We start from the raw sequence: 20,800 nt of genomic DNA on the forward strand, positions 1-20,800 counted from the left end.
TGAACTTTCCATTTGTCGATTTCGTGCGATCGATTCTATTATGTGAGAATTTCACATAAAATGGAAGGGAAATTATTACATGGGAATTTAAAATTTTAAAAAATTTTCAAATTACTTTGTAATTATTAAAATTTTTTTTTATTCTTAAATTTTTTTTTATTTTTCTTAATATTGGGCTTTTTCTAATTGTTGATAAATTCGATTTTATCATTATTATAGAAATTGTTATTATAGAAAATTATATTATTACATAAAATTAAACAATTTCGATTGCATTTAAATATATTTGTTTAATTAAACGCTAGATAATTTATAAAATTATTTTCTATGTGAAATTTTATTTAATTTAATTATTATTTATTGTATTATTCACAAAAAATTGAACAATTTTATGATAATGCGAAATTAAACTAATATGAATTTTGCCAACTATTTAAATATTTTAAATATATATGTATAAATTCATATATATAAATGGAATCTTGATAAAATTATTTATTAAAGTAACAAAGTAATATTTTTAATTATCCACGATTTGATATAATAAAAAATTAAAATGTATCGTAACAAATTTGAATTATTTTAAAAAAATAAAAATTCAAAAATTTTTTTTTGAAAAATAAAAAAAAACTCAATTTTTATATTATATCGAAATTAAACTAAACTCTAATGTTTATCTTATGTCTTGAATCGATTATTCAAAGAAAAATAGATTACTTATGATTGCTTTTTGTAAAAATTTTTTCTATTTGTAAAAAATGATGTAATTATTACTTTTGAGCATGAAGACGAGTGAACAAAACCTCGCATAATTTTGTCAATTCTAAAATTATACTATATTATTCTCTTTTATATTTTTATTAACATTAAAATTTAATATTAAAAAAAATCGCGGGTCAATCTTGATTAAATAAAATAGACACTCGAAAAAAACGTTTCTGAGCTATCACGTTTATGCCAATAATTTTACGATTTCCTTTCCTTTCTCCTCGAATTGCGTGCAACCTGCCCATTATAAACTCTTAACCTATTACGTGGGATCGGATAACCTGCGACATTATAGTATAGATTATTGTAGAAAGTCTTCTAAAGGCCGCCATCTGTTTTAAGAATCAGTAACTTATGAGAAATTCATCATGGCCGTTTTCATTTGATACTTGTTTCTCCAAAAATCAAGAATAGCTTTTTGTTTACCGATTAACTAAATTGAAACATTCAAGAAATATTCCGTGAGAGTTTGTGATATTTAGTGAGATTGTAATAAATCGTTGATATTTAATTTATCATTCATTGCTCGTTAAACGGTACTTAACTTTTGAAAGTGAAACGAAAAACAAATTACTGTGAGGAATTAAGTAAGTTTATAATCTTCAAAATTTTATAGTTCTTTTTATATCAAAAAAAAAAAAAAATAATAATAAATGCAAGTAGAATGCTTTCATTTGAATCTAAAGACTAGTAACAACTTGTCATTTAAATAATTCATTTATACATACACGGATACATTTCAATAACGATTTATTTTATCCTTTTGCTACGTTATTATTTTCCATCATATGTATTACCATAAATAAATTCGAATAATACTATAAATATTCTATAAAATCGATTTAAGACGCAATTGCAAAAGATTCGTTCCTATCATTGAAAAGAAAATTTTAACGAAGATAATTTAAATTAAAATATATTTGATATTTATATTAAATTGAATCAAAATTATTAATTAATATAAAATTTTACAAAATGATTTTAGTTTTTTTTAATGTTAAGAAATTATTGTTTACACTTGATATGTAGAAATTGATATTATAGAAGAATATTTCAATCCATCGTTGTTAAATGTTTAATTTCTCATCATTTTTCTTATAAATGAAAAAATTAAAATTTCTTGAAATATAAATCTCAAATCTTTATTACTATTTAAATGAAATCTCTATTATTAACAAAAAAGAAAAAATTATATTCTTTTAATATGAAAAAACATTCTATTTTTTAGATACATATAATAAATTTTAATTAAAAAAATCCTTTAAGATAGGAATTGTTGAATCAGTCATAGATTTCAGATAATATATCTTTAATATTTAATATAATATACATTGTCTATAATATAGTAGGATTAAGATCGAAAGAATTTAGAATTAACATAGAATTAGAATCGAAAGAATAAGAATTTATATTAAGAAAGTTCGATGATGTTGAACTTACCAGTCGGTGGTCTTTCTTTGGGATAGCATATCCTGAAGAGACCCTGTGTTCTTGTATAGTAATAGTATTTTGTATTCATTTGCTCCACTAAGTGATTCTGTTCAGCATGCTTGGCTGCATATTGCTGTAACAAAACAATTTGTTCGAATGATTCATATTATCGATCTTTTCTTTGTATTTACAAGCATCATCTAATAATTAACTCGAATATTTCAATCTATTACCAAATGTTTTATTTCTCGTTGATGCTCTCGCAAGTCATTGTTTTTATCTGTTTCTTTAAATATAAATCTCAAGTACTTGCATGAAAAATCTTAAAAAATTAAGAAAAAAAATTGAAATTAATCATGAGCAATAAAATTATAAATAAATCTAATTCTCAATAATATTGTCATTCAAAGAGTTTAATACATATATCATTCAATAATTATTATAAATATATTTTCAATAATTTTCTTGATTATTAATGAAAGAATAGTAATTATTTTTGTAAAACAATTAAAATTCAACAAAAATTCTATGCATTTCTATGTTTTTCTTTCTATTTTATTTTTTAAAAATTGTATAAATAGGTTAGGTTAAGTTAAATTAGATGTCTTTATTTTTACTTTTTTTTTTGAATACATGTCTATCATTTTTATTTTACCCATATTGATTATGTATATAAATTTAAAATAAAAAAAATCAAATTAAAAATTATAATACAATAAATAAAGCTGATAATTTTTAATATGATTATTTTTATCACCAGGAATATATAAAAACACAAAAATATAAAAATAATCATCAAGGATCTTTTAAGATCTGAATTGGAAAGATTATTGGATTCTATCTTGATATAGGATCAAGGAAAATAATTGAATAGTTAGTGAAAACGATAACGAAGGAACAAGGAAATATTGTTCAATTGAAGTGAACGGTCGTTAGTTCGCAATGCAAATTAGAAGTGAGTCGTAGTCGCTTTATGGAAATGTTATGATCGTTAGAAAGTAAGAAAGCAAGGATTGCGATTCCCCCATGAATTCAGAGTCTTTTGATACGGCTGGAAAAAGGCCGGTCGAATAAATTACAGGAAATTATTCGTGAAACCACCGTTTTCCAACTTCGAGGAATTTATCGTTGGTAATCAACCTGTTCATCGATCATAGATAAAATGATAATTGGAAATGGAAGATTAAGAAGGTTAGAGTACGATTAAAGATATATTATAATTTGAGAATTTTTATGAAATGCGTCGAAACACGCTATCAAGAAATCCAATTAACATTGGAATTGATATATTTTACAATATATTTTCGCTTTTATTGTTTACAAAATTATTTCAATATTTTATATATTCAACATAAATTATTATTCATTATTTCATATTGAATAGATTAAAATTTCTAAAAATTATGATAAAATTAAATAGATTTATAAATAATATTTAAAAAAATACTTATAAATAATATCTAAAAAAATAATTTAGATAAGAATCCATAATATTAGTATTTTGCTCGATGAATTAATAATAAATTTAACTAATGTTAATTGAAAAAAGAAAATTTTAAAAAATTTTAACTTTCATATGATCATAACTATATTTAGAAAACATACAGTCAGTTGGCGATCTTATATAAATGAAACATGAAATCAAATCCTTATAATTTTTAAAATTGATAATATACAGCAATACTGGTCAAACTTGAAATAAATGATAGATTTATATCCGTGAAATAGTAAGTTTGAAGTTGTAGAACTTCAATTACTTGAATTTATTAATGTGAAACTTAAAGGTTAGAGAATAAATATTTTTTAATATTAATTTTGAAAATTATTGATTATTTTTATTACTGCATTTTATTGGCTGCAAAACAACTTGTAAAATTTAAATTTATCTTTTTTTTTCTTTTAGAAATTCATTCTATTCGCGTATCCAAATAATAAAATTAAAAAATTTAATCCAAAAAATGGAATTTAATTTATCTTCTGAGAAATTCATTTGAAATACATCACAGATTTAAATTTTGAATTAAATTTTCAAAAAATTTGAATTAGATTTTATTTCACGAGGAAATAAAATTATTTTAAAAAGGTTTATATTAAATAAAAGATTAAAAACTGTTTTAGAAAATTCTCTAATCCATGGTATTTCTCGCCACTCAAACTATCACATAGAATAGATTTTCATCGGAAGTTACGTGTGCCAGGCGAGACTGAACAAAGTCCCTTAGAGGAAATTGCGGAAGGAAATGAAATCGCAACCGGTTGTTACAAATTTTTAGTTGCAGTCATATATCTTGACCGACCGTTTCCTGAAGAAACGGAATCGAGCACTGTTATCCTAGAACGAGGCTCATAGAGAGCGCGTTTACTCAACCGTGTCAGCTCAAGTTCCGGACTTTCTTGCGATCGAGGATGCGCCACGCATACCGCCCTCGAAATTAAATATAATTTTAGATCTTATGACAATCTATTGAACGAGAGAATCCTTCTTCTGCATCGATGACCAAGTATGGGAATTTTTACATTTCTAAATATAAAAATGAATTTCTAATTTCTTTTTATTTTTTTTTATTTTTAGTTTCGGTACTCTATTTATGGCGTTTACTCATATTTATGACTATTTTTGCAACCTCTTAAAGCAGATTTTTAATCCATATTAAATTTTCGAAGAAAATGAACAATTTCAGTCATTAAAAGATAATGTTATTATAATTTTCAATTTTTTAAAATATTAATATAATATTATGTAAGAAAAATATAAGATAAAATAAATAATGTGACAGAAAGATTCAAAAAATGATATTATAAAAAATTAAAAATATTATGTGCATCAATATATACATATTTTTTTTATAATATGTATATTTTTTTCGTACCAAAAATATTCTTATATAATGAATGTGATTATTTTGTTCCGTTCATCAATGCTTTATCATCAATCATTAAGCAACGTGCTAATTATTCGCGATTGTTATTTAGAAAATTACCAATATAAAGGAACTAGGACAACGATGTTGCTTAAATTTACCGTAAATAATTAATATATAATATAATATAATATATGTCATACTAAGTATACTATATATTTTTTAGAGACCTCTTTTGTTAGAATAATTCTAAAAATTTTAATTTCGTACACTCATATTATATTATATATATATATATAAAATACAAGAAATCAACAATAATTTTTTAATATTATTTATAATAATAGATTATCATTGTAGATTCGAATTCATATATATTCAAACTTTTTTAATTGCATTTAGCTTTATTTTTTAATTATTAATAATTAAAAATTGATAAAAATATTTTTAGACATAAATTAAATTTAATCTAACTTAATCAATCTATACAAAATAATGAAAATAAAAAATTATATTAAAATTATTAATTAAATTTAATTTCTTATGAATTTTTCGCAAAGGAAATAATTGCCTTATCATCAATTTGCAAGACATTTTTAGCAGATCTTGTATTTTAGAAAGTACATATGTATCGACAATTTTCTGATATAGAATCTTGTAGAAAGTGCAATAAGCTGTATGGACTCGTACAGAAAATCTTTCGAGTTCTATGAATCTCATAAAATCAAAAAATGCGTGTTTTGTAAAATGTTCAAGATACGTATACTTTTTTTATGATATAATAATTGGATTTAGACTAGATTTTCATGCATATCTCTAATAATTTTTTTATAATTTTTTTATAATAATTATCAGAATTATTTTCAGCTATTAAGATTTATTTTCTATTTGAAATCTTTTTAGTTGTATTAAAATAATTCTAAATTGATAGTGATTACAATATAATATTCGATCATCTGAATTTTCCTTTTTATTGTAATTCTTCAAATCAAAAGTTAAGTCAATTTACTGGTTTTATAGAAAAATTTTTATTTATTTATCATTAATAATTCATTTCTATTGAAATTTATTGTTTAATATCTTATTATTAATTTATTCGATTTTATTATTCGATATATATTATTTTAATTCTATTGTTTTGTTTGTTATTAGTATAAACTTTTGAAGTCTATTACAAAAAATAACAAATATAAATAAAAATTTAAGAGATTAAAAATAAAAAAATATTTTTAGCTTTATTTTTTATTTATTGATAATTATTTTTTATTTATATTTGTTATTTATATAATTAATTATTTATTATTTTTTAGCTTTATTTTTTATTTATTGATAATTATTTTTTATTTTATTTAACAATTAAACTCTAAATTACATGAATGAATACAATATAATTATTAATATTATCAAAACGAAATTTATCTTGTAAAATTTATTTCAAGAATATTATGAATTATAAATAATTTTTTGATTATTACAATTTTATCACTAATCAATTAAATTATGATTATATAATTAATATGGTATAAAATTAAAATAATATTGGGAAATTGGAAGCAAATTTTTTGAAAACAGAAATTACTTTTTAATTACACAATGTTTATATTCGTATATTAAAAAATTATATTGAGAAATAGCATTTAAATGTAAGTTTATATTTATATAGAAATTATTTATTCTTATTTATTTTTATTTTTTTTTAAAGAGTAAATTAATATAATTTAATTACCTTAATATATTATTTATTGATATATGAATTATTGTTTATATTAAATGTTCTTATTGGTCCTTATTAAGATTTGTAAAAATAATATTCAAATTTCATAATATTAAGAATGAATTTAAGAAATTAAGAATGAATTAATAATGAAATAATATTTTTTATAGAATCAATAAGCCAGTAATTAAAATTATTTGCTCTAAAATTTAACAACAATATCTAGATTAAATTTAAATTTAGATTAGATTGTATATTAAATTTTTTAAAACATTTAAATTAGAATTACATACATAATCTATCGATATATATTATTCTTAAAAATCCAAGAATTCTCGCTGAAAATTTCCGAATAGTAGGCAATAATCCAAGTTTCCGTAATAATTAGTCAGCAGGTGAAACATGCTTACTCCACCCAATAGTTCATAGAAAGAGACAAAGAGTCGTACATGCGTGCAATGTACACGTGAATCAACGGAACGTATAACGGACGCACGGTCTTTAATCGTTTGTCACGTGCGTGAAAAAGAAAAAGAAAGAGTCTGGAGGTCCATCGAGGCCTGTCCAGGTCGTTCCAATCTGCTTTCACATCGTTGTTTCGCCATTGCCGTTCGCCTCGAGCGCGGGAACATCGTCGAGCCTCGGCGATTTCTTTGACATAGAAAGGAAAACGCGGGCCCATCGCTCAATGGGAATCCGCTAGGCGTTAGACGATACGAGTAATTTCTAACCTCACCATGAACCAATTGGCGTGTATTACAAACCGTTCAAGTTCTGAATCCCCGTTCTGACTATCCCGCGGCAATTAAATAGAGTGTATTCTTTTTTTCTTTTTTTTTTTTTTTCTTTTTTTTTGCGGAGAAATTTAGTATCGCGATGAAAGTGTTAATTAGCTACGATTTTACTTTTCTTTTTGGGAGAAGGTACAGAGAATTAAGGATATTTCGTGACAATGGAGATTGTAAAGAATAGAGAAGAAGTTTGCAGACATGATTGATTAGAGAGACTTGACTGATTGTTTATGGTAATTAGTCTTTGTGCGTAGAAAGTGAAATAAAGATTGAGGTCTAGGCTGCATACATGAATCTTTTACGAGGAATATATCAAATAGTTTCTTATCGATTTCAATGAAGTTCTATATCTATAGTTAATTATAAAGTTAACTATATAATGTGGACATAAATATCTGAAGGATTAATTATTGGAAAAATTTATTTACCACTTAGAAGTAACAAATGAATATTATCGATATCGATCTATCTATTTACAATAATTGATTACTAACAAATTTTAATTATAAATAATGTTTTAATAAAATAGTAATATTAGCATCTCAGCACGAATTATTTATAAATATGTATATTACATGATATAGCAATGAAAAACGTTAAATATGTGTTAGTTTTAATAAGCGATTTTATTCCTATTATAGCTTGTAATATCAATAATAAATTAATATAATTAATTATATCAGAAAAGATATAATTCAACAAAAATTAATCCAATTTAAATCATTTATTTTTTTATAAAAATCTCAACAATTCAATATACTATTTTTATATAAGTAAAATTTTTTTTATTGTATGATCATATTTTTTCTTATCTTAGCATATTTTTAAATTTTTCTCGCTTCGTTATATTTATTTTTTTTCCTTGTCTATCGAATTTAAATTCTATAATCTATAATTATTGATCGAATAATTAGAAAAAAATTAAGTTATGTAAATTTAATCCAATAAATTTTAGTGAAATTTAATATTATTATTGTAAAATTTACTACAATCTATGAATGAAAATTTCTCTAGAAATATAAAATTTGGTAAATTTTAAAAGGAAAACTTAAAATATTTCCAACAAGAAAAACTGAAATTGTTATTCAATTTTTAAAACTAATTGTTATTAAAATTAAATAACCTTTAATTTTTATTTTTCGAGAATAATTCAAATTTTGTTTTTTCAATATGGTTTTGCAATTTTGCAATGTAGTTCAATATAACACGTTGGCAACCGGAAATATAACATATTAAGTTTAATTGTGAAGCAACTTGTATACCAGTGTCGCAGTTAAAGAGACAAATATTCATGGCGTTTGCCAACGTTACGACAACCTTGCAAATGATAAAGTGCGAAATATGCTAGCGACACTAGCGTAGGCGACGTTAACCTCTACGCGTTAACGTGTGGGATGGTAATGGCTGGTGGAAATTTTCTAGTAAAAATCATTCCGTATGATCTCGATATAAATGTTTTGTTTCTAACGACAAAAGAAAATCTATTTTTGTTTAAATTAATAAAAAAAAACATAAATTATACATAATAGAGTTCTACGATTATATCGAAAGCATATCGCGTTAACGAGTTCCATTATTATATATGATATCTTTATAATTGATGGATTGATATTTTATTTTATATATATATATATATATATCAAAGATATTTTACAAGAATTTACGAACGAAATTATTAAAAAATAAATGTTTCAAAATTTAATTCCTTTTAATTAAGATATATATTTCAAAAGCAAAAATGAGTACAATGTTCTTTTTTTTTACAGATTTAATGCATTAACTATATGCCTTTTATCATGGTAATAAAATGGATTAATAAAAAATCGTATGGCATTGTTTATCGAGGAAATACATTTTTAAATAATATTTCAGTTTTCTAAATAAACAATTCTTCCTAATTTTTCAACATTATTTCGTAATGAATCAGCAATTGAATTTCTACTATATAAATAAATATAATTTATTTTTATTATGCAACTTTCCATTTAAAAGTTCCATCTAGATCTCTAAATTTAATTAATTAATCGATATTATATTTTATTAATGATAATAATTGTGATATATTTCGATCGAAACGATTGAAAATTTATTATCGTAAAAAGAGGATTTAAGACATAATTCAATCTAACAAGATTGATTCTCTATAAATAGAGAAAATCTATACAAAATTATATATTAAGATAAAACCACATTTCACAGTTATTTTTAGTAATCAATTAAAAAATGTTTTCCTTGTATTTAAGAGTATTTCAATTATCATTTATTATAATGGATAATCTGCAAAAAATTTGAAATTAAATTTTGAATGATGAAGATTAGGTATAGTGAATAAGTTGTAATAGATAGGTACATAAATGTATAGATTAGAGATTAAAAAATTTCATCATTTTGAATTTTATCGTTTTTAATTTATATCAAGAACAAAATTATATAATACATTGTTTTACATACTCTATGGAGTAAAATTGAAAAAAGAAGAGATTTGTTTTATTATTAATTAGTAATGAATTTAAATTTTTTAATTTTTTATTATATGTATATTAATATACAATATACTTTTTATTAATAATATATGTAATTATTTTATATTAATAAATATAATATCAATTATATAATTTGTCTTATTAATTAAAAAATTATAAATCTATAACTTTACTAAACTTAGTTTAAAATAAAAATTTTCAAATATTTTGATTTTATACTGATATGATATGAAAGAAATATAATTTTATGAATAATATAAATAAATATAAATAAATTTACAATTCAAGTGATTTTACGTTTATATATTTATCTCAGTTATCTCAGTTCCTATAGTTTCCCTCGAGTTTCGAACAATTCATCCAGTTGAGCATTCGGAACATAAAACGAAGGGTTCCGTTATTTCAAGCAATATAATTCCGTGCACTGACGGCAGAACGTAAGGGATGTAATTTCTCAACAGTTTCTAGCATTCCTTTCGCGTAATCACCTGTTATGTGCGTTGAAAATCACGTAACCGGAAACGTCTGTAATTTACTAATTTTCCTATGAAATTTTAATTTCTTCGTGATCTCATATCGTTCACTCGCAACACTAATTATTTTTTCTTCTATGGATAATTAAAAAATTGAAAACAAATTATTATCAGTATTATTCCATGAGAGATTCAAAAAAATTTTTTATAAACTTTATATTTTAAATATTATTATATATTTTAAATATTATAATGTAAATTTGTTAATTATAAAATGTTAAAAAAATGTAGAAGAAATTTATTCAAATACTTATTTTGTGTATTAGATGCCAAAAGTTCTAAAAATTTTGATGATAACACTATAATTATTTTCTATATTGCTCATTCAATTTCAATTTTATTTAAATATTTACACTGTTAAAGAGTTAATATTTTATAAAATATTTCAATTTTTTAACAAAGTAAGTATGTATTAATATGGGGACAGAAAAAAAAGAAGGTCAATCAAATGGTAATATAATGCATCATATATGTCGAGTGCAAGGATACGTCGTTTGTTTATCATTTCCTTTAACTTGCACCCTGAATCGATCTTCCGGTTATGTCATAATTTCTTCAATGGAACCTCAATTATACTTTATGACCACTATTCCACTGTTCACTCATCGACATAATAAACACATGCACTCGGACAAATTATGCGAGTTGCAATCGTAAATACTTGTGCAACAAATAAAGAATCCTTCTATCATTAACCTATTTCTTGATTCACCTCAATGAGTACAATTATTATTAGGCAATCATTTCTGAAGGCAATGGACATTGACAGTCGAGTTTGTCATTTAATTTGTGAAAGCTTACCTATGTCAATTATATAATTTACAAGTGAAAATATTTCTCAATGTTTTATAACTTATATCTTCTCTAATATAAGTATTTAATTTTGGAATTTCTTTCATTTATAATTGAAAAATTTATAACAACTTTTCATATCAATTTTTATTTTTGTCTTTTTTCAAAAAAACACCTGTAATTTAAAAGAATATTCATTGCAATTTGTTATGATATTAATAAATATATTATTAAAAATTATATAATATAAATATATGTAATATAATATAAATAAAATATAATATATTATTAAAAAATTTATAAAATTATAAATATATTATTAAAATTACCTATAGTTAATTAAATTATGAAATTGTATGGATTTTATAAAATTCAATTAGAGGTTATTTTGTTATATACTATCTATTAATTTCTTTATTAATCAATCTAATAAATAAAAAACTTTATTGATGAATCAACAAAATAATTTTTAAAAGAAATATTCAACAATAAAACAAAAAATTTTCCAGCGTAAATGAATTCACGAAATGTGAATTCAGCGAGTGATTACGAAATTCTTTCCGTTGCTCGCGATTTTTGATTACCCAATGAAGCTCGACTGTATATAACATAACAGCCCGGATTCTCATGATTGTAGCATTTTTAAACCGGAATTGTATCGTATCATTTTCAAACAATGATGTATTGATTTTATAAACATTCATGCATTGGATTACTTTTTGGTAAAAAATATATAGATGATATATGAAGGCAATAATCATTCGAAAGATTACCTAATAGATTATACTGTGCAATAGAAGCAAAGTGAAGATTAAACAAGAGGGCGTCTTGATAGTAGGTGTAAATTTCCTAATTGTGAAAGTTTTCAAATTAATCGTGAATAAAAATATTCCTTATATTTTTTCTTGTATTTTCTACACAAAAAACATTTATATATGTGAATCTATTATTTATAAAATTTGCGATTTGATTTAGTGTGATTTGATTATGATTGAAAATACAATTTATGTTTAAATATTCGCTAAATGTTAGGTTAAGATGGTCAAAGTATAAGTAAGATATTTATTGAAAAATTATAAGACATTTATATTTAATTAAACAATCAAAATATAAAAGAAGTTATTTTATAATGAAAAAGATATATTAAAAATATATATTAAAAAAAAACATTAAATTAAAATATTCAATTTTCATCGATTAAATTTTATTATGAATAGTTCTATTTCATAGAAGTATAAAATAATATGATTTGCATTTGAACATTCGAGGAAGAATTTTAATGAAATATATGTGATATAAAAGTAAAGTAAAAAATAGATAAGAAATTTCAGGATAGAATTTCGAATAAATCTTATATTTTTCATTCCTACAATATCTTGTTTGAACAATCAGTAAGGATAAGCAGTTTGCGCAACAATGAAAGTACGTCGCAGAGAAGTAAAGATTCATTGTTGAAAACGACATTCCGATCATTCCCGCAATAGCTCTGGTATTTTTGCAATACATGATCGTTTAAATATTAAAAAATCGCTAAAATACAGATACATAAAACTTTCAAACTTTTAGTTTTATATTGAATGATTTAGTTTTGAAGAAAACTTTTTGAAACTTTGTTCTGAAACTTCAAAATCATTGAAAATAACTTTATTTTTTTTCATCTTTTATATCAAGATATCCAATTTTTTTTTAATAATTCAAATTTCGTTCAAGATTTTTAGTGGCATTTCAATTTTTTTTTGTCTTCTGATTGTTTATTAGAAATAGCATTTTCAATTTTATTTTATTTTACATTATATTGGATTATTTTTTAATATTCTATTGGTGTACATTAATTCACTAATTATTAATTTATAGATCTTAATGGATCAAATGAAATAATCGATTAATACATAATACGTGACAAATTCAACAAATGATTTTCATTGCATCATTGGAACGCTAATGACAACAATTGAAGAACATCAATATGCTTTTTCTTTTTTGCTGAGATCAGATAATTTCGTAAGAATAAAATTCGTGTCACAATAAGGTGTATATTAACTAAGAAATCAACTAAGAAATCACACAAATCAATCATAAAAACCAAGATTGAATAATAAAGAATAAATGCATTTATGATTTAACGATTAATATTTATAGATAAACGGTTTAAATAATTTTTTGAAGAGAAAAAAAAAAGAAGAAATAAGAACTAAGAAACAACTCTCAATAAGCCGATGTAGCGACTTACAAGCATGATGATCGATTAAGTTCGAGTTACACTAGCGGTCTAGTCACGCTACGATCACGACTTTGGTCGCAGAAGCTTCAAACATTATTCAATGCTCTGAAGTGTAACTGACACATGAATGTTGATGAGTACTGGAACATCGAAAAACAAGGTTTATTCTCATGACTCAAGGTTTTTAAACTTAGACGTGTGAATTCTGTGCTATTCCTTTGTTTTGTTTCAGATGTTTATATTTCCTGGTAATTTTGATATCTTAATTTCTTGAATATTTTTTTTTAATTTTATTCACAATTTCTACGTTTCCTCTATTATTCCTTCTCTCGCTTTGCGCGTTCTATTATATAATTCAAATAACAATTTTAAAATAAGGGATTCAACATTATCTTAACTTAATTTTAACTTAATCTTAACTTAATTGATTTCAGAAGATATAATTAAATTTAATATACGTAATATGTTATAGAGAGTCACGTACTTAGTTGGCTTTGTTTCAGAAATGAAAACAAGTATGATTTGCTTTCTATGCAACACGTGCAAGTATTATATACAATGGTTTCCGGTTAAAACAAGTTGATAACAGAAACCGATATAAAAAAAAACAAACACATCTTCTGCAAAATATTACCAGAGATTAATCTTCAAACTCAATCATTTTCTGTTCACAAAAGAAATAGCATTATTTTCTAATTATTTGTATAAAATAAAAAGTAATTAAATATGAAGTACGTTTTATTATAAATTTATAATGAAATTTATAATATAATAAATTTTTACCAAAATATATGAAATTTATATTTTTCTTTCTCTTTCAATAAATACAATTTAAATATTAGATCTATCTTTTGTGTTAAAGTAAAAAATAATAATAATAATAATAATAACTAAAAAGTAAATTTATTATAAATATTATAATAATTATAATTAGAAATAATAATAGTACAATAAAAATAATATTATGTTCAAATTATCTATTTCAGTATATTATTTAAATTATTTAATTTTAATTCATTATATATAAAATTACATTTTTAAATTTTATAATTTAGAATATTAATTTTTGTAATTTGTCAATGAACTGAAAATCAATCATTATAATCAATGTTTTCTTTTTGATTTTTATTTCTATTGATATTTATAAAAGTAATTTTTTTGTTAGTTAAGTGCAAGACTATTATAATTATTATTCCTAATAAATTTTTTAATGAAAATTAAATGAAAAATTACATTTACATAACAAAAAATATAAAAATATAAAAAATATTAAATTATTTTTTTATTCCTTCAATCATTTAAAATTGGAATAAATATATACAACAAATATTAATTCATTTTTTAAAGCAATCACATCTATAAATTAATATCTATTTCTCCACATTCATAACATTAATTCGCTTTCTCGTTTCACAATATCATAAGAAGAAAAGACAGTATCTTTCTTATTTTCAAAGCTCAATTTCATCAAACAACCATATTAAGTCTTACCAAATCGGTCTCAACTAAGGATTAACTGATGAAAGAAGATATCGAGAAAGGGAAATGAGCACGAAGGTCAACGGGATTCCTGTGCCAAATAAGTTCTGAGGAAAAGAAGCATTCCATATGGCGGTATAACTTGTTGATTGTGGAAATTATGTATTATTCTCATCTGATACTGCACGATCAGTAAGGTGTAATCATTTTTTATACTATACGAATGGAGATGGTACAAATAGCATAACTGTACGGATCCTCTGCTCGGGAGTGACGGGGGAGAGCAAGCCGACATTTTTATTCTAATGCGTGCTCACCGACTGCGTTCACCAAGGTAAACGCGCTCGGAACGCTGGTGAAAATAACAGAGCTCGGTACGTCATATGCCTCTCTATCGACTACACTACTGATTTTACCGTGTGGAAATCGCAACAATACAAGAAACCAATATTAGTTGGATTAATTTAAAAGTAAGCTTAATAAATGGGCATTTAAAAAATAATTTTTCTTAAATTTATTTTCAATTTATTTTAACGTAATTTTAGTTAATAAAAAATTTTAGTAGAGAAACTATTTTTGATATATATAAATGATAATATTTTCTATTTTTCAAATATTTTGTTTTAGCATAATTTTTATAAATTCTTAAAATGTATGAAAAAATTTCTACATATTGTTTCTTTGAAATCTTATTTTTCATCTTACGTAATGAAATACCAATAGTGAAAAATATATATTTATACAAGGACATTGTATTTTATACACAAAATAATATACAAAATCCTTAATATAATTCAAAGTTTAAAAGATTAACGTGATATTTAAAACAAATATGATATAAATTTAAATTATTAAGGATGAAATTTTTATTTTACTTTCATTTGAAATCTCATTTATTTAATATTTTTTAATAAGATTTATTAAAAGATAAAGGATATTATATAATATACTATGTAATATATTTTAATTTAGAAAGATTTTCAAAGATATAAAAATACAAAGATATATAATTTATATTACTTTTCTTAGATTTTCTTCAGCATCTATATATTCACAATTTTATTTATATATCTTCCAGATAATTAAAATTATTATTAATTGATTGATTATTAAAATTATTATTTAAAACAATATTGGAATTAAAAGATGCCATTTAATTGCTTATTTTTATTTACTAATTATTTATGTTCCCAAATAGAGCTAAAAATAAATCATAGAATGTTTAAATAGTTACATTTTGTTTCCTTATATTACATATTTGTTTTAGAAATTTAATATTACATTTGAATTGCTGCAATTAGAAACACATTAAACACTTGATACATCAGACGAAATTATGAATCTAAACAGAGACTTTGGATTAAAAGCAATACCATGGAATCGACTATTTGAGAAATCCTCGGCGTCATAATGATGGATCACGACGAGTTTTTCTTCTTGGACATCGTCCAAAGATGATATGTACATTTCGACTGTCTCCGTGTTAAATCGGATATTTGTGTCAATTGATGTTTTTTGACCATGAATATTTTCTTCACGGTCCAGTAAATTAAATTTTACAAAGCAACGATCTACTGAGTCGATTCTTTCTTTCTTTCATTAATTTATTCCAAAATAAAAATCTATCAATATAATCAATATGATCTAATGAAAGAAAATTAATAATAAAATTAAAATTAATAAGATTAATAAAAATGCTTCAATATGTTCCATAATAATAGATGTTTTTATAAATAAAAAATAGGTACATAAATTTTTATATAGATTTTTTAATAATAATAATTTAAAATCCATCTAAATTCTAAAAAAAAAAATTCTGAGCTTAATCGAAATCTTTCAATGGTAGAAGACTTTTAATATGTTGTTATATCTTACTGAATCTTGAACATAATTTTCTCTCAAATTATTTGTTTATTCCAAGAAATGTTCTTAATAGAAAATTTATTTTATTTTATTTATTTTTATTTTATAATATTTTATTTTATAGGATAATATAATTTGATGTAAGCGATATTTTTCTAACTGGAAGCATAGAATATGTTAACTTTATTTTCATATTATGATATCATATATTTTGATGTCATTTAATGGATGCAGTTGATCAGTTTCAAAAATAAAGAAGGAATCAATGATAGAATTATTATTAATGAGACTCTAACATAATTCTCGTTCCTCGTTGAATTAGCAAGAAAGTTTTCCATAGAGACGATTGGGTTGTTTTTCTTTGAACTTTACCAAATAAAGAATCAGAAGAAAGCTGTGTGCGAACGAAATCGCAGTGTACTTACATTTAAGAGAAAAACGTCTCGTCTCGATTCGCGGTTGATTCCCTATAAAGGAGAGTGCATACGATTGCGCTGCTGTGCGTGCTCTCTAGCACGGCTAAACGCAAAACTCGTTGAGTCGACGACAAGCGCTGAAAATGGGCGCGGCCCAGAATGTCGATCATTCCAAACACACCACAAACTAGAAACACATTTGGCCGAAATCAAATTGTTCGAGCGATTATAGTCTAACCACGATATGGAAACCTGATAATTTTATAATAAATATTTTTGAACATTCAGAAAAGTAGTTCTGTTTAGTAACTGGATTTTAAAATTTTAGGTTAGCTAGTAATCAAGAAGTATGTTTTTGTTTATGATGAGTGAAGATTTTACAAAGTTTATAGACTAAAGAGATTTATCATTGACAATGAATATGTATTGCTTTGACATATCTTCTATTAATACTTACTCTCATCAGTTGAAATTCCATGAAATTAAATCATTATATACGTCGCGGAAAATTAAAGACTATATAACTGAAATCATTTGTTTTGATGGTTACGTGACAAATGAAAATAATGATTTGTAAAATGTTTCTTATGATACTATTGCACGCATAAATGTAATAAAGCAAAATAAAAAAAAAGAATGCTAGAAAATTTTGTTATATTATTTATGATGGAATAATATTTGGAATAATATCATTAATCCTTTTAATGAAATAAAAGAGACTCAGGCAAATTTAATAATAATTATACAAATCTTATTTTAAATGTTACTATTTGTAACATAATATATAACGTAATTATTAAAAATTTATAAATTATAAAAAACCGAAGATACTTTCTTCTATATTTAACATTTAAAAAAATAATTATTTTCTATTTTTTTTTGCTTGTTTTTAATTTTTTGTAATCTTATAAAAAATTAATTATTTTTTTTAATTTAAAATACGTAAAATAGTAATATAGTAATATTTTTCAGGATATTGAGAAGACCGAGATTTTAAATGATGTGTTAATATTGAAGCATAGAAAAATGATATAGTTTGCAATACGGCTTCCTTGTAGAATATTTCATAAAAGCTTCATGAGAATATCTTCCACTCAACTGACACTCGCAACGCCCTCGAGAATGAACTTGACCTTCGACCCGAACATTCACCTGTGACAAGGACGACGGAAGTCGGAGAAATTTTACTTCCTGTCATAAAGATGAAAACTATTTTTTTAAAAATCAATCAAATATTCATTGTATTTTATATATACCATTTGAACAAATAATTTCAATGATTTATTGCAGATTATTATTTAATGTTTTAATATTTTCAAGAAATCAGATTCATATTAATTTGATTGTTAATAGCAATAGAATAGCAATTTATATTTTCATTGAAAAATTACAACAGAATTAAAAGAACAACGAAATAATGAAACAATAAACAAACATTTAAATACATTTACCGTAATTCTTCCATGTAACACTATTAATTGAATCACGAATCAAGAACTATCTATCTATATTATTAGGAATTATAGCATTTCTGATTTGATCCTTTTCCATGCAACAAATTTGAATTTTTAAAATGACGTTCCATCTTGAAATTCATGAAAATTCACCGTAAGTATTTATTGGTATATCTGAGATGATAGTGTTTCCTCTATGAAAATATCGTGAAGAATACCGTCGTGCTCTTCAAACGTTCATCGTTCAAGAATCATATCCTACATACGGATTTATAAAAGTCATCCCTGAGACATCATAATGCGATCGCACAACGGAAAAAAACATTTCAATTAAGAAATCAGGAAAGAAAATATAAGTAAAAACGACATATGATCTGTAATATATTCCACAAATAATGGAATTTGGAAGATATAATATAAAAGATATAATAAAAACATGGAAGATGTGAAAAAGCACAACGTGGCATCCTAAATTCTTTCGAAAGATTTCACATCTGTATCATAAAAAAAACACTTGTAAAAAAAATAAATTCGATTTACAAACCTGGATTTGGGCGCGTTTAACCTCGGTGTAGAGCCAGTTGTCTGTAGAAAAGGCGATTGCCAAGAGGCCAGTGGCAATGATACCGGTTATGGTCGCGAGAGACAGCGTCACCGCAGAACAAGGCATTTTGGTAACCTCTTCTTCTTCTTCTTTTTTTCCTTTTCTATTTTTCGTCGATTTTCTTTCTAGATTCCACTCTGATCAAGCGTTACATTCACCTCACACGACACCACTGCAAGCTATAGATATTGAGGAACAAGTAGTCGTTGTCGTCCTCCAGACTATCGAGCATCCGTGAAAAAGTGAATCACGAAACAGATCACAAACCATTCAGAACGAATTGATCCAAATGAGAAAGCTTTCAATTCAATGACCGAATTTGATAACCCGATATATGAAGAGGAAACGAGGAAGAAGAAGAGGACCAATATTCAACGATTAACGTCCTTCAGGGTGCCCGATACTCCGTGATACACATTACTATCATTCTCTCCTACGACAACGACACTAACGGCCCGACTCAGCTTGGAGAAAAGCTGAGAACCGACCAAGGAGAGAGAACCGGACTCCAAGTGGGGATGGATGTAGCCTTAGGCAGGTATATTACCTGTGTTTTACCTTCAGCGGTGCTCAATATGCTACGTCCTTTGCCGAACTATTTTCCTTTCGAGCTAAAGAATTATTCCTCTCTTAATTTGTCAAAATAATAAAATAGCATTAGATATAGATCTAAAAATGAATTCTTCTTTTGTGAAATTAATATTATAACGCGTTTTTTAAATCTAATGAACAAGTGAAATGTGATTCTCTTTTAGTATTTTTGTGGAGATTTCAATGCCTGCATTTCTTTGTATATTTTTAAAATAATAAATATCAAATAAAATTTACTTGAATAAAAAAAAGAAATTGGTTATTAAGTAAAAGTGTAAAAAATATTAAATTTATTGTAATAATTAAAAATATATATTTATTATCATAAAAAATGTTTATATCGAATATAGATTTGAACATTGAGATAGATAAACGAAAATTGAAGGAATTCTAGAAAATGAGAACAGTTTCATTATAGCTATTTGTCTGCTTCCATAAAACATTCTTTCCTTGTTCTTTTACTAAACAATTCTAGTATTATAAGATAAAGTTGATACAAACGCTAAGAAAAGTGTGAAATTCTTTGCATTCTAGAAACAAATCGCAAATCATTTGTTTCTTGTTGTTTTATTCAATAATCTTTATATTTCACTATCAATTCTTAAATTATATTGTTTTTTAATTTTTTTTTATAATTTTAATATTATTTATATTTAATTAATATTGTATATAATATCTATTAAAAATAAAATATAATTAAAAAAAATAAAATGCAACAAATTTGAAAAATATTTATTAATAAAAACATTTATATATATATATATATATATATGAGTTCATAAAATTGCGAATATTAAAT

The 20,800-nt window shown here is 23.7% G+C and overlaps 1 protein-coding gene and 2 long non-coding RNA genes across 9 annotated transcripts in view; 2 read left to right on the forward strand and 1 right to left on the reverse strand.

The window, feature by feature from the left end:
- LOC107997226 (uncharacterized) overlaps nt 1-19,489 on the reverse strand; it is a 32,640-nt gene extending 13,151 nt beyond the window's left edge. For both annotated transcript variants that reach the window (XM_017055673.3, XM_017055674.3), the window contains exons 1-2: nt 19,351-19,489; nt 2,209-2,332 (exon numbers count right to left, since the gene is read on the reverse strand). In XM_017055673.3, coding sequence (XP_016911162.1) covers nt 2,209-2,332; nt 19,351-19,476 — 250 coding nt within the window. In that variant the 5' untranslated portion in view covers nt 19,477-19,489. The remainder of the gene's footprint in view (nt 1-2,208; nt 2,333-19,350) is intronic.
- On the forward strand, nt 1,082-20,256 carry LOC133666914 (uncharacterized). 6 transcript variants are annotated; one of them, XR_009831801.1, is made up of 3 exons: nt 1,082-1,355; nt 2,960-4,700; nt 18,325-20,256. It is a non-coding gene; the product is annotated as an uncharacterized LOC133666914 (long non-coding RNA). The 6 variants fall into 6 exon arrangements; XR_009831798.1 differs by having other exon boundaries at nt 1,086-1,355; nt 4,473-4,700; XR_009831799.1 differs by lacking the exon at nt 2,960-4,700.
- Nucleotides 12,207-14,386, forward strand: LOC114577441 (uncharacterized). The gene is made up of 2 exons (XR_009831803.1): nt 12,207-12,862; nt 13,228-14,386. It is a non-coding gene; the product is annotated as an uncharacterized LOC114577441 (long non-coding RNA).
- Nucleotides 20,257-20,800: the final 544 nt, after the last annotated feature.

The sequence above is a fragment of the Apis cerana genome, linkage group LG11 (genome assembly GCF_029169275.1).
Source record: "Apis cerana isolate GH-2021 linkage group LG11, AcerK_1.0, whole genome shotgun sequence".
In the NCBI taxonomy this organism is placed as follows: domain Eukaryota; kingdom Metazoa; phylum Arthropoda; class Insecta; order Hymenoptera; family Apidae; genus Apis; species Apis cerana.